At 34.0% G+C, this 15394-nt stretch overlaps 1 protein-coding gene across 2 annotated transcripts in view; it reads right to left on the bottom strand.

Annotated features, from left to right (window-relative positions):
• Window positions 1-451: 451 nt before the first annotated feature.
• Window positions 452-15394, bottom strand: part of SNX2 (sorting nexin 2) — a 57495-nt gene continuing 42552 nt past the window's right edge. For both annotated transcript variants that reach the window (XM_072840762.1, XM_072840763.1), the window contains exons 8-15: window positions 13236-13311; window positions 11989-12102; window positions 11641-11734; window positions 10246-10451; window positions 3829-3972; window positions 2533-2613; window positions 2345-2416; window positions 452-609 (exon numbers count right to left, since the gene is read on the bottom strand). In XM_072840762.1, coding sequence (XP_072696863.1) covers window positions 559-609; window positions 2345-2416; window positions 2533-2613; window positions 3829-3972; window positions 10246-10451; window positions 11641-11734; window positions 11989-12102; window positions 13236-13311 — 838 coding nt within the window. In that variant the 3' untranslated portion in view covers window positions 452-558. The remainder of the gene's footprint in view (window positions 610-2344; window positions 2417-2532; window positions 2614-3828; window positions 3973-10245; window positions 10452-11640; window positions 11735-11988; window positions 12103-13235; window positions 13312-15394) is intronic.

Below are 15394 nucleotides of genomic sequence, written 5' to 3'. Positions count from 1 at the left end.
AATGGATCAGAGCATCACCTATGTACATCTAGAGGCAAAAATTTGTGATTAAAAATGGTTTTAAAAAGATCTCTAACATGTTTACATACCCAAATAATTTGTTACTAATATTTCACAAGGAATATCATTTTATTACTGTAATCACAAAATCATAATTTCTGTACAGGAATGTATAAGTGATCATTAATCAATGCATTGATAATTCACTTCATAAAGAGGGCGAACACACTACAGAATGTATTGTAAAGAAAAAAATATTGTAAAATTTTCTGGCCTTGCAGCGCACTTTTTAGTGCAAGTATTTAAGACACAATAGTGTTCAATTCAGCAAAGTATTGCAGAATGTCATGCCACAGTCCGCTTAATTCAAAGAGGGTCAGGACATGCAGCTTGTAATAAAATGTCAGAGTATATATATACATATATATGTATATAAAAAAACCACATGTAATCCATAAAATATAGAGTGGTTTATTTAGATGATTTTAAATGATTTCACTGTGGAATTCAGCATAACTGGAACAAACATCCAAGATCTTCATAACAGAAATCTTCTTGCTAGGCAATGGCTTTGGCTTCAGGCAGGAATGCCTCCCAGTATTTTATCAGCTGTGGATCATAACCAAAGATATTCTAATTATCTTTTTGCCATTTATATGCATTCATTCTGTATAGTCTTTATGAGTAGCTAACAATGATTAATATTTACTAAAGTCTAGTTCTAAGAGGAAAAATTTTAATTTCCCTACCTGAAGTCTGTCAATATAATTCATGTATAAATTACTTAAGATGTTAATTACTACTAGCTAATTCCAGTTTTTGAGGTAAATTTTTTAAAAACCTTAAAATTTAATTTTCTTTGTTTATGCAAAATTACATATAGAAACGGATTGTTAATGCAAATTAAATGAGACTATCTTAAGTAATAAACTGCAATGAACTTTTCCAATATAAAGTTATAACATATCCTAATTTCAGAAAATATTCACATTTTATGTTACTCTAGCCAAAAACCATGAAAAAAGGAGGAAGAAAACATTAGGCAAGAAATGGACATGTAGTCTTCTTTTGAGAGTGGAAGGAATTAACTGCCAGTGTTTCTTCTGTATTCCATAAAATTAATGAAAGTATAAACTAAAGTTACATTTAAAACAATTCCTTTAAAAACAAATTCATATAAATTATTTCATGAAGTATTTAAAGCCTATAATTTGAAGACATGTTATCTCTTTAAAAAAAAAAAAAAGAGGGGATCCCTGGGTGGCGCAGCGGTTTGGCGCCTGCCTTTGGCCCAGGGCGCGATCCTGGAGACCCGGGATCGAATCCCACGTCGGGCTCCCGGTGCATGGAGCCTGTTTCTCTCTCTGCCTGTGTCTCTGCCTCTCTCTCTCTCTGTGTGACTATCATAAGTAAAAAAATAAATAAATAAAAAAAAAAAAAAAAGATTTTATTTATTCATTAGAGACAGAGAGAGAGAGAGAGAGAGAGAGAGAGAGAGAGAGAGGCAGAGACACAGGCAGAGAGAAGCAGACTCTATACAGGGAGCCCGATACGGGACTCGATCCCAGGACCCCAGGATCACGCCCTGGATCGAAAGCAGACACTCAACCATTGAGCCAGACATGTCACCTCTTAATTAAAAAATCAATATATTTATTATATATTATATAATATTATATAACTTACATATATTATAAGTTCCTAACCCACATATTTTAAGACAAACTGAAAGAAACCCTTCTTTTTAAGACATTAAATAATTTGATTATTCAAATTATAAATATTTGAGAATAGACAAATATAAATAATTGAGGACATAAATATAAATATTAAAACATAGTATATTGTTATAGATTTTAATTAAAATCCATGGTCTTCTGTTTTCTAGTTAGGGAGACAAATGTCCCTGTGGGAAACAATCACCGCCAACCACATACAAAATAAAACAAAAATCAAAACAATACAAAACCCCCCACTAACCTTAAAAAAGCTAGTTCTGTTACAGAAGAGAATTTACTGTAAGAATTCACTCAAAGAGGTGTGATCACTAGAGAAATAAAACTAGGAAGACAGGAAAAGGGAAACACTGTTGAGCATGTTTCTCTTCACCTTAATCTGGGAAAAATGTATCTTAACTGGTATTCAGGAGTAGAGGCAAAAACCATCTGAGAAGTACCAATTTAACTACCATATTTTTCTTTGTGGTCACCAGTTTTCTCTACTCCATTTCTTACTCCTCCTTAAGTTTAAAAACTCCTACCGCTGACATCTTTAAAGTGAACCAAAAATAAGTTCTAGAAGAAGTCTGTAAGTTACAAAGTAAGTCATAAAACAGTTAGCTTACCTGTTGTTGTGTTTGTACTAATGATTCTAAGTACTTGATAATAACAGTTTTAAAATCTTTCACTCGTTCTTTCTGTAGTACAATACATGAAGAAGAAAGCCCATCAGTACAAAACTAAATCTGATTTTACTACAAAATCACAGCAAAAAATGACCATGGTGTTGGGAAAAGTATAAAATTACACTTACCTCAAATCTTCCCACTTCTTTTCGAATTGTTTTAGAAATCTGTTCAAAATCTCTTTCTCCTTGTTGTACTTTTGCCTCCCACTAACAAAAACAAACAAAAACACACACATTTTTAATTCCTGCAAGGAAAGTATTATAGAACTAGCTGTCACAATCACTCATTTAATTTAAAGTAACATCTGTAAAACCCGAGGAAGCTCAATATTCGCAAATATCAATTTAGGATCTCATTCAAACTTTTATCTAACTTTTCAGTACTAGAAACTCTTATCAGCTTAATTTGCACTAATATTTCATTGTCAGATATACTCAAGATTAGTATATTTTAGTATTTAATCAATTACAACCTCCATAGTTTAATTAAATACAACTAAGACAGTGAAAAGATTTTGAGTATAAAATTCACTGTCAAACAATTTAATAGTGTTGGGGTAGCTTTATCATTTCTTTTTGATATCATCAATTATTCCACAGTGAATCAACAACATTCTACCAAGTTCAAGAATACATGTTCACCACATTTATATGCCCATGGAAATACTTTAAGAAAACTGTTCAACAAACATTTAAAAACATTTTTTAATAGTATAATGTTTGAATTTTTAAAAATGTGGAATTACAGTCTACTGAAGACTTACTGGTAAACATTAAGTTCAGTACAGAAACAACAAAACATTATGATTAGTGATCAATGGAGCAGCTAAAATAAAATAACTGAAGACTTAAAGCAATGAAATGATATTTTCCCACTATGTAACCAAAACAGTGGTACATACTCTTCAAAGAGCAGGTACATTTACTTTTAGTAATATAAAGGTTGTCCTACCTCTTCAATTTCCTTATTGAAGCATGGCAAAAAAAGTGTATAAATTATAATAAACTTATACAAATTTACTAAAATACCATATATAGTACATATATATGGGGGATAATGTTGCTTAAAAAGCTAAATGTGGGGCAAGTCTATGCTCTAAAACTATTTTCAGACATAAAATAATTATTTGAAATCAAATTAACCATCTCAAAAGAACTGTGTAATTATTAATTAAAGGTTAATTTAAATCTTTTCCTTTTGTGCTTCTTTAACCATTCCATAATCATGTGAAACTAACAAAGGGCTCTGGAGATTTTAATGATGATCAAAATGTTGAAGTAAGTCTAACACAGTTCATAAAACTATGGAAAAATGGCTAGTGTTGATGGTTCAGAAAAAAACTTATGAAAAATTATGCATATATGAATGATTCATGGAAAATTTTGAGTAAAGCGATAAGTAAAGCATTTTATATTAATCACCTCTCTTATTTCATTTTTAGCTTGCTGTATTTTATCTGGTTTGTTAGCAACCATCATTTTTGCCTCAGTTTCACGTTTTTTGAGCAAAGTAATTTGAGCATCTTCCCATTTCTGCCAGCACTTCATTCGATGGTCAAACACACCCTATAAGTGAATGACATAATGCTAGTAAGTGACAACACTGATATAATTTCAAAATACCAGAAGTGCTGTGATACTGAAAACGAACACACACACACACACACAAAAAAACAAGTATTTTACACACTATTATCGTATATTGGCATAATGAAAATAAACATGTCAATACAGAAGAAAAACATCCATATTCATTTGCTTAAAAAAAAAGAAAAGCCCCTGGACAAATCAGAACAGTTCTGAATAAACCAACAGACAAAAACTACATACAAGATGGATTTCACTAGACTTCTGGGTTTTAGATTTGACTTATAATAAGATTTCTAACAGAGTTCTATGCTTTGAAGAAAGAGTTCTTTAAAAGGAAAAAAATCTGGTATCATAAGTTTTCCTACCAAATAGTATCAGAAGCAGATTTGAATGTTGAAAATAGGCCAGAAATTGCAAAAATAAAATGAGGAAAAACTTGTAAGACAACAGGAAGTGAAGAAAAATGTAGAAAAGAAGACCAACAGCAAAAACAAAGGCAAAGCAATTAAAAAGTAAAGGCATAACAATTCAAAAAAAAAAGAAAAAAAGGAGAAAGAATTCTATACAAAATCAACAGGGCAAATGGGCAGAGATGCACTTGTGTGCATACAAGTAGGTATATGTATGTGTCAATATAAACATAAATATATCTATAACAAACACACACACCACACCTATCTAGGAGGCAAGACCAAACAAAGTACTGGACAAGAAGACCACTATAGACCAAGTCAACCAAAACCACTAGTTGTTTCATGGGGTTTGTTTGGAAAAGCAAGAGCAGGTTGATGGAAGAAAGAAATGAAATATAAACATGAAAGTAATTAAAATCTCAGGAAAAAAGGGGATGGACAGGATGAAAGAAATCCAACAGTAATTCCTTTCCTAATCTGATGCTGGGGATATATTCATATTATGTTAGTATTTACTAACTGAACACATGAAATAAGTCTTAGTAAACTGGGTGAACCAGAAAGCACTAAACCAGAGTTATTTTCATTACTCCAAACAGAACTTTTTGGATCAAGAAACAGTAAATAAATACATGTTATAGGAACTTGCTGAACAGAAAAGTATGTAGATAATTTATTTTAAAAATGTGGGATTTTGGGGTGCCTGAGTGGCTCAGTTGGGTAAGCATCTGCTTTCAGCTCAGGTCATGATCCCAGGGTCCTGGGCTCCCCGCTCAGCAGGGAGTTTGCTTCTTCCTCTCTCTCTAATAAATAAATAAAATCTTTTTAAAAATGTAGGCTTTGGAACTAATCAAATTTGGATTCAAATATAGCTTTGTCATTCTATGATCCTGGGTAACTTAATTTCTTTTTTTTTTTTAATTTTTAATTTTTATTTATTTATGATAGTCACACAGAGAGAGACAGAGAGAGAGAGGCAGAGACACAGGCAGAGGGAGAAGCAGGCTCCATGCACCGGGAGCTCGACGTGGGATTCGATCCTGGGTCTCCAGGATCGTGCCCTGGGCCAAAGGCAGGCGCCAAACTGCTGCGCCACCCAGGGATCCCGGTAACTTAATTTCTATAAGCCATTGTTTTCCCAAATATAAAAGGAAGAAAATAAGATCTATATTAGTGGATTGGAAATAAAATGAAAAAATTTAGCGCAGTGACTGAACCTAGTGGATGTTTAACAATTAGTAAGTATTATTATGGATTACTTCTAAACATACACATATAAATTACGAGTTGATTAACTCTACATTTTTACTAAAAGTGCAAACAGTAACAACTCAGTAACATGGAAAAAATCATAATCAGACTGCATTCATATTACATATCCTTGCCCCTCATCCCTTACAAACAACACCAAAAAATAAGATTTTTTTTTTTTTTAAAGATTTTATTTATTTATTCATGATAGTCACAGAGAGAGAGAGAGGCAGAGACACAGGCAGAGGGAGAAGCAGGCTCCATGCACCGGGAGCCCGATGTGGGATTCGATCCCGGGTCTCCAGGATCGCGCCCTGGGCCAAAGGCAGGCGCCAAACCGCTGCGCCACCCAGGGATCCCAAAAAATAAGATTTATATTCCTAATCTTTAGGGGAAGAAAGCCATATCAGCTCCTTGTTTATAAACTCCACCGTTTAATAACAATTTAATTATTTAAAATATGTACCAGTACAGGGCAAAAGCTAGCCAAAATGCCCTTTAATTTCAATATTTGCTAAAGTTCTCAATACATATATAAATTTGGTTTTTTTGGGTGATAAACTAATTTGTCCCTGTCCAATTTATTATCTCATAAGATTCCAAAACCATCACATGTTTATTATGGCAAAGATGTAGGAGGTATAAAATAAAGGTAAGGGGGATCCCTGGGTGGCTCAGGGGTTTGGCGCCTGCCTTCAGCTCAGGGCATCATCCTAGAGACCCAGGATGGAGTCCCACATCGGGCTCCCCGCATGGAGCCTGCTTCTCCCTCAGCCTGTATCTCTGCCCCTCTCTCTCTCTCTGTTATCTCTCATGAATAAATAAATAAAATCTTAAAAAAAAATAAAGGTAAAACTACTAAAGTCAGGTTATTTCTGAAAGAAAAAAATCAATCTCAGCTCTGTAAGAAATAATTTTTTCCTCATTTGTTTTCCTACCCTTGGAACACAAAAAGGGAAAAAAGAATCAAAAGCATATTCCATCTAAAAATGCTACCCTAAAGATCAATTAAATCACAACTGTATGTTAAGATGCTAGCCTGCTCCAGTAGACCAGCCTCTCCTATAAGAGGGGCAGATTTACACTGATGATCCACTTTGGACTTCCATCCCTCTGCCAATTTATGTTATACATATGTATGCAAACTGGTTTAGCTTAGACAAGGCTGCAGTTGTGGAACATTTTTCCTGGCCCATCAAAACACTGCAATTGTAATTTTAATTAATATCACATTCCAATTTAGTGACTCTGGAAGTATGCTGCTCAGCTTCCTGGAGTTCTGAAAGGATGCTAATTACTTACAGTCGAACAATGAAGCTTTTCAACTCCTTGGGGAACCCACCTACTAACTGGTTGAAAAAATATTTGATATGTTTTATAAATTTAGATTCCCTGAGAAAATATTTTATCAAGTGCTAGTGCTAAACACATTGAAAACCTTTATCTCCAATCCCTGACCCTACTCTAGTGGTTCAAAAGGCCAATTTATGAGAATGCACGCAATGAGTTTACTATATAATATGTTAGGGAACAGTGCTACCCAAAATATGGAGTCCTAGATGTGAGAGGTCATGCACTGCACAAAGAAAGTAGGAGTTTCCTGGATATGAGGCCAGGCCTAGGTAATATTATAGATGGTTGAAATTCATCCTTCTTTAGGGCCCAAATTTCAATTGGTCATAGTTCCTTTCCCACTTTGGCTCTGTACTCTAATTCTCAAGTACTCTTAGTTTCAAATTTATCATCAGAAAACTATTTTTGGGAAGCCACGGTGGCACAATTGGCTAAGCATCTGACTCTTGGTTTCAGCTCAGCTCATGATCTCAGGGTCGTGAGATGGAGCCCTGCATCAGGATCTGCGCTCTGCAAGTAGTTGGCTAGAGTTTCTCTCTCTCTCTTTCTCTATTCCCACCCCCTCACTGTGCTTGGATGCACAAGCTCTCTCAAATAAACAAATACTTTTTTAAAAGGAAAGTATTTTCAATATGGATAAAAACAAAGGGCTAAGTAGTATTAAATAGCTATTAGGAATATATAAGAGAAAACACAAAAGAAAATTGGGCAAAGGACATGAAGAGTTCACACACACACAAAAAGAAATACTAACGGCTCATCATCCATACAGATGCTTAAATTCACACTAACTAAAGAAATTTATACAAAAAAATACCTTCATCATTGGGTGGGAGAAGAAGGAACAAGTATGCTGATGGGAGTATAAGAATAATAATCTCTTTGAACAGTAATATGAATATATTTTTTGAAATTTAAAAAATTCAGGTGGCCAGGTGACTCCACTTCTATGAATTTTATGTCCCAAGAGTTATTTTCAAAAACCAGTATTTACAACTAGACTGATTAAATAATTTAGGGTATTTTTATATGCTATCTAACAGAATACTATGCAAACATTAAAAAGAACATAACATATCTATATATGCTAACATGGATACCTCTCTAAAATATAATGGGTGAAAAAAGTAGGCAAAGAATAGTGCATATAATATGTTCCTTCGTCAAGAAGGAAGACATGGAGGGAAGGAGGAAGAAAGAGAAAGATGGGAAGAATAAAACAGAAAATCAGCTTCATACACGTGCACAGCTGATTCTGTAAAGACACACAAGAACGTAATAGCATAAGAAGTACTAAGTGGTCTTTGGTAGAGAAGAACTTAACCTTTTTGGGCTGTAAGACTGATGATGTCCAAGTATCACTTTTTCTAATACAAATGAATCAGTTTAAAAAAAAAACCAAACTGAATATCAAGATCATAAAAATTCCCTGTCATGCTACCCCCTAATATCTCAACTCCTTGGTGTGGCTGACCTCGGTCAGGTTTCAGCAGAAAACACAAAGCCAACGTGAAAGAGCTTCATCTACGTCAAGCTCTAACTTGAGCAAAGCTCTTTAAATCTCTTGAAATCAATGAATCACTAATTCAGTTCTTCCCAAAGTCTGTTCCATTTATGTAAAAAGATATTAAGTGGAAAAGAACTCCTGTTCCTATGAATTTGGAAGTCTCTGAATTAAACAAATTTAAATGTTTTATTTTATTTTTTTACTCATAGACAGTTCTGAGCATTTCAATGTTCCATGACTCTATAAAACAGGGATATTGTACAAAATATTATCTCCCAAACTCAGCTGGTTGTGATACCTCTTTCAGTGTCACTGTCATTCTGGGAAACATGAATCCAAGTACAATTTCTGAGAATGTAAAAATCCAGCAGGAAGATTTAAGTAGCATGAGGCCGGCCAGCCCACGTGAGAGCTCACCACCCAGGACACTAGCAGGCCGTTCCTGCCAGGGACTGTCCTCCCAGATTAGCTCTTCTCAGCTGGTACTCCTCCTCACAGATACTGCCCAGCTTCCCTTTGTGGACCCAGTTATTTTGCAAAGTGCTCTACTTTTTTACAGCAGCCCTCATGCTTGTGGGAATTCTGAAATGAGGTTGAGAGTGGGTGGGAGAGAAGCAGGAACCATTAATTGTGAACTGGATTTCTGTTTATCATAAGTTGCCTGATATATAATGAGTAACTGCTATATATATTAACTTCTTTAAATAATCAAAGAGAAAATTTAACTAAAGAAGGAATTTAAAGAGTAACACCTAAGAGCAGATACAGACAAAACTGGTAATTTTTCCAAACCCAAGATAGCAACATCTGAAGTACTAAGAATCCTCTAGCCATAATTGCCATGGTCAGCTTGAGAACAGGATCATAAAAGAATACGCAGTATACCAATGACTGTAGATGAATACTGATTTCATCATAGACTTTAGCTGAAAAAAATTTTGCTTAAGAAAGCAAAGAACAAGGTCTCATTAACTTTCAGTAAAAGATAAACTCCCAATTCTTCCGCCCTATGACAATTCTTGCTCATAACAATAACTGAAAAACACCCTAAGATCTTAAAGTACCTTCTGAAACACTGGATAGATAAAATAATACTTAGTTTAACTGTTGGAATACTGGAGATAACCTGTAGAATACCAACTGTCATTTGCTAACTTGATTACTTTCCTAACTATTCAGAAACTCAACTGTTTATCCTTAAACATTACCACTAGATAACACAATTTATTATCTAGTCTCGTTTGATCTATAAATAGTGACTACATATTTCAGTGTATGCACAGAATGTTTGCTTATAGTCCAAATGCAGGCTAAAAGCCACCATTAAACATACTCATGCAACCATCAGCTCTATTTTTGTTCTGCTTCTGTTATACCTTTACTAATGGGAACAGAGGCCAGGCTAGTTTCAGTTCATGTTAGATGAACAATAAATGCTACCAGTCGGTTGTAAACTTGTATATGTCAACACAGAAGTGAATGTGTGCTGGTTTTATCTTGTTTGGCACTTCTTAGAACTCTTAAAAACATTAATTTTATCTATTGTTCAAGTCATAGTGGAAGAAAATATTAGGCTATGAGTCATCATCTTGATGTCATTTTATATGGACTGGTAGAATAAAGAACTTACACTCTTAAATACATGCCTTCTAGCTAACCAAATTCTTCTAGAAGCAAACCACAGAAGTGAGATGATCTGAAGGAAGACTGCAAAATAAGGCTTACTTTCACTGCAGCAATAAGACGAATGTAGTCACTAAGTAGTTCTGAAAACATATAAAAGTCAGCAAAAGCTTGTTCTTGATGTAACTGGTCTATCTTCTCCTCCACCTCCGCAAGCTGAGACAAAGCTCTAGATAAAGCAGTATGGTCCTCAGAGTTACCTAACATGGCAGCACTTTTAGCAAAGGCAGCTGTGTTGGCCGAAAGTTCTGAAACAAAAAAAGGATTCATTTTTAGTATTCACTAGTAAAGTTTTTAAATATTGCAATGATTTTTCTACATTCCCTCTAAATTGTATCAATTCGTGTATCGCTCAAATAATTGTTTTAAAATAATTAATATAAAATCACCAGCCATTAAAATGCCTTTGGTATAAATGCCAATTGCTCAGAGCTCTACTGAAAGTTAAGAAGAACATTAAAGAAAAATTATGAAGAACCACTGCCTATATTCCCAGGGGAGGAACTATGTTTAATAATTTAATATAATAATCTGCCTCCTCTTTCTTCCTAAAGTGCTCATTGCTTTTGTGTATTCCTGCAGAAGATAAAAGATGTTTTTTTAATATGGAAAGCAATGAGAACACAATGACTTATACTACATTTTTTGGCCTTCAAAGATTTAAATGAAATGGAAAATATCTATAACTTTTAATGAATATATTATTTAGCTAATAAGAAAAAGCCAGGTAAAATACACACAATTCATAAAAACCTTATTCTTTTTTCTTTGCATACAATGCTTTAACTATGCTCAACTGAAATACCAAAATTTCTAAAAGAGATTTTTGAACAGTATCATTTCTGATACTTCGAATAAAGAAAAACAGATGTTTACAGAAATATATTGCCTAGAAACTGCTACATTACAAAAAACTCTCTAAGAACCATAAAGCTATTCCCTAAAAGATACAGTACAAATGGCAGTACAAATAGCTGTTATAAACTACTTTCAATAATGAATGTATTGGTTTATTTCCGTAACTGTTTTACTGAAACGGATTACTGGTAATGGCACATACTAAATGGCTTACTATGTATTTTAGAAACCTAACATTAAAATCCTTGTATTCTTAAAAAACACTAAAATTCTCATGATAGAATTAAAAAATTATAACTTAAATTTTCTGTCAATTTTTAACAAACCTCCTCCCTTCAGACTTTTAAATATGGTTGTTCAAAAATGAAGAAAATAACTCAAGAGATTTCTATGAAATACAGGTACACAATTTTTTAAAGATAAATTTCAAGTATCAAATTTTTAATGTTATTTTAATTATATCAGTTACCAATAAGACATCTTCATTCATTAAACTGTAATGTTCATTTTAATAAAATTTAAATAAAATAGTTGAATTAACTTATGGTGTTAAACAAATAAATAATAAGGCAAACAAACCTTTTCTATGACAGACCAAGGCTTCGACACTAGCATGAAGTTTCCTAAGTTGCTGATCCAGATTTTCAAATTGTTGCTGCTTTTCTTCAAACCACTAAGAAAAAAAATGAAAAATGGAGCTAATTTAGCAAGAACAAACCACTGTAAATTAGGTTACCAATAGCAAGGCACATTCCTTGTTTTAAAGCAACAAATTAGCCATGTATAACCATGGTAGTCAACTGATGTGGCTGAGAACTAAACTCAATAAGCAAATTAATATCCTATTTTCTACTTGTACAGCTTTAAAATGCAATTGTTGGGCTCATTAATTCATCTCATTATTCAAGTCGAAAAATCAGCTCTTACTGCATCCGATTCATTCATCTTGATTGTCATTTTGTTGACAGCGTCGGCAGCCTTGTTCACCATCCTCAATATTCCTGCTCCACTCAGAGCCTGTGTGTTAACTGCTCTAGGCAGCTGGAATTGAATGACAAATAAGGGCAAACAAACCGGTTAAAAGCCTGGAGGTTTAACTGGGCACAAAAGGGACTGCACACCCCCACGAAAAAAACGAAAAAAAAGAAAAAAAGGAGGTTGTATTTTCTTCACTCTCATACATTTCAATAGTGAGATCTAATTTCTCAAACACACTACTTGTACACTCTCAAAGGAAAACTTAAAAAATAGACTTTCCATTTGCTTTTCTTCTGCACGTTTACATTTAGATGGAACAACACTCTGTTTGTCAAAATATATTAAGAAATTGCCAGGTACCTTAACATTGGCCACCTGTTTGCTTGCAGAAATAAACTTGTTTATAAGGGAAGAAGAACAAAGTCTTAAGAAAAATCTCCTTATGCTGTTAAGACAGTGTGATTCCATATTTTTCAAAAATTCTGGATTCAAATAATTTTTTTTAAGTTCAAAGGGTAATAATTAAAACTCTAAACTGTTATGAGCCCCAAATGTACCAAACATCTCAAATAGAAAGAGTAGCACAGTTAGAATTTAAGCTCGTTTAAGCGACAAGTTTGCATTTCAGAACCTTGGTAAAAATATAGAATGTAGACATACAAACTGTGTTGAGTTGTCTCCAAAAGGAGGCCCAAATAAACTTATTTCAACACGATGCCTAAAGCAACAACTTAGGCACTGAAAGTCATTCTTTGAAATGTGGTTTAAAATTTTTGAAAAAGATACTGATCATTCCACAGTTATCAATGCAAAGAAGATCATTTGCTAGCAATTTATTTTTTATTTTTTTAAAGATTTTATTTATTTATTCATGAGAAACACAGAGAGAGAGAGGTAGAGACACAGGCAGAAGGAGAAGCAGTCTCCATGCAGGGAGCCCAACATGGGACTCGATCCCAGGTCTCCAGGATCAGGCCCTGGGCTGCAGGCGGCGCTAAACTGCTGCGCCACCCGGGCTGCCCAATTTGCTAGTACTTTAAATAATTAAAGCTAAACACTAAGCCAAAAAAATAATTTCATTCCATTTACTAATACAACTATTTACTGAACATATATTTTTATAAAAATTATTAAAATGACAAACACAAATAAGGAGAACATTAATAGCCTATAAAAATTTAAAGTAAAAATAATACCTCTGAACTTTCCAGGAATTGCCTTAAATCAGGATCCTGTAGTAAAGTTGGATGCTTCACTGTTCTTTGAAGATACCTAGATTTAAGAATAAAATTTATCCTTTATCAATACCATTTATTTTAAATCTTAATTCAACAGAAAAATAAAAATAAAGAATAATAAAAACTAGGTAAAATGATGTCCTCCCTTCATCTTCACTTTAATTATTTAGACTCATAGCAATGTTTAGACTCTTTAAAGCTTTTTATCTTTTATAAATTCATAATTATGTAAAAAAAATGGTAGGTCATGAAAGTAGGATCATGAAAGTAGGTCATAGGAGAGGTTAAATAACTTACCAAATCTCATACTGCAAAGTATTAGAGTTGTAAAAGGAAATATGAGTTTGGTGCATAATTTTATCTTTGGGTGGAGTCACCATGTTCCCAGCTATTATTTCAGAGTCCCAACACACATATCACTGTAAATATTCCAATCAACTATTTGTTGTTACTCCTATTACCAAAAAGGAGAAAAGTCTACCAGTTTTTCTTGTCAACAGATTTAAATGATCAAATCAGCTTTGATCCTTATTTGACACAGTAGCTAAATTTTCTTTAAAATTCTATTTTAAAAAAGATTTTGCTAAAAGTTAATATTTTCTTTTTTTTTTTAAAGATTATTTATTTATTTATGAGAGACACAGAAGAGAGAAGCAGAGACACAGGCAGAGGGAGACGTAGGCTCTATGCAGGAAGCCGACATGGGACTCGATCCCGGGGCCTCTAGGATCAGGCCCTGGGCCGAAGGCGGTGCTAAACTGCTGAGCCACCCAGGCTGCCCCATATTTTTCTTATATGACACCACATAAAATAAAAATGAGAAGTAAAGAGAAACACTATTATTAATCACTATTAGCCCAACTTCAGTTGTTTGCCTTTAGGAGAAAATAGGAAAGCCCAAATTTCCATCACTTATAAAAAATTAACAAGAAAAAAGGCCCACTATTTAATGATTCTTGATTACTTATCTAATCCCATTTTTCAAAAAACTGTACTTTGCTTATTGATTACATGTGTATTTTGATTATTTTACTGTATTTCAGTTAATATACCTTTATCCTATTTTTGCAGAATAAACGTAACCAGTAATTTCTTCTACCTCATTATAAGATTATAAAATATGCCTGAAGTTTCTTTTTTTAAGATTTTATTTATTTATTCATGAGCGACAGAGAGAGAGAGAGAGGCAGAGACACAGGCAGAGGGAGAAGCAGGCCCCATGCAGGGAGCCCGATGTGGGACTCGATCCCGGGTCTCCAGGATCATGCCTCGGGCTGCAGGCGGCGCCAAACCGCTGCGCCACCGGGGCTGCCCTGCCTAAAGTTTCTGAAAACAATGGTAACCTTTCATTAAGTTAAATTCTATTCAATGGTTAAGATGATTAATTTATCATGGCTTACATATTAACTTCTTTTTATGTATTTAAATAAATTAAACTTCAAGTCATTAGCCCACATAAGAAAACATTACCACAGAAATAGAGCATTTAATAGATGGTGCAAAACAACTACACTGTGGCTTAGGAAAATATATACTGCCTATATTACCAAGCTAAAAACAAGATGCAACACGAACTCTAAGTCTGTGTTAACAGACTTTCTTTAACTTTTAACACTAAGTCTGTGTTAAAGAAATGTTGGTATCTTCCCACTGGAATTGTACTTAACATTTTAACACTCATGTTCTCCAATACCGTCAGGCTGTGTACTGCCGAGAGCAGTTTGCATAAGTTGTTCATGAAAGACAAAACATGTCATACCCAAACTTCAAAACATCCCAGTACTTCAAACCTAAATGTATTTACCTAACACCACTTACATTTTTAAAAAAAATTTTTAAAAAATAATTTACTTCTTCATGAGAGACACACAGAGAGAAGCAGAGACAGACATAGGCAGAGGGAGAAGCAGGCTCCATGCAGGAAGCCCGATGTGGGACTCGATCCCGGAACTCTGGGATCCCAGGTGTCCCATACCACTTACATTCTGAACAACTTCCCAAAGTGAGTTCTGTAGAATACTAGTCTCATGCAATATTCTAGGAAAAAGGATGGTTCTACAACCAAAAAGTCTAAAATATATTGCATACATATTTCTGAGTCATAATGAACAGCAGCC

This window comes from Canis lupus, chromosome 10, assembly GCF_048164855.1.
Source record: "Canis lupus baileyi chromosome 10, mCanLup2.hap1, whole genome shotgun sequence".
In the NCBI taxonomy this organism is placed as follows: domain Eukaryota; kingdom Metazoa; phylum Chordata; class Mammalia; order Carnivora; family Canidae; genus Canis; species Canis lupus.
Note: the sequence above shows the minus strand (reverse complement) of the source record. Positions and strands in the feature narration are given on the sequence as shown.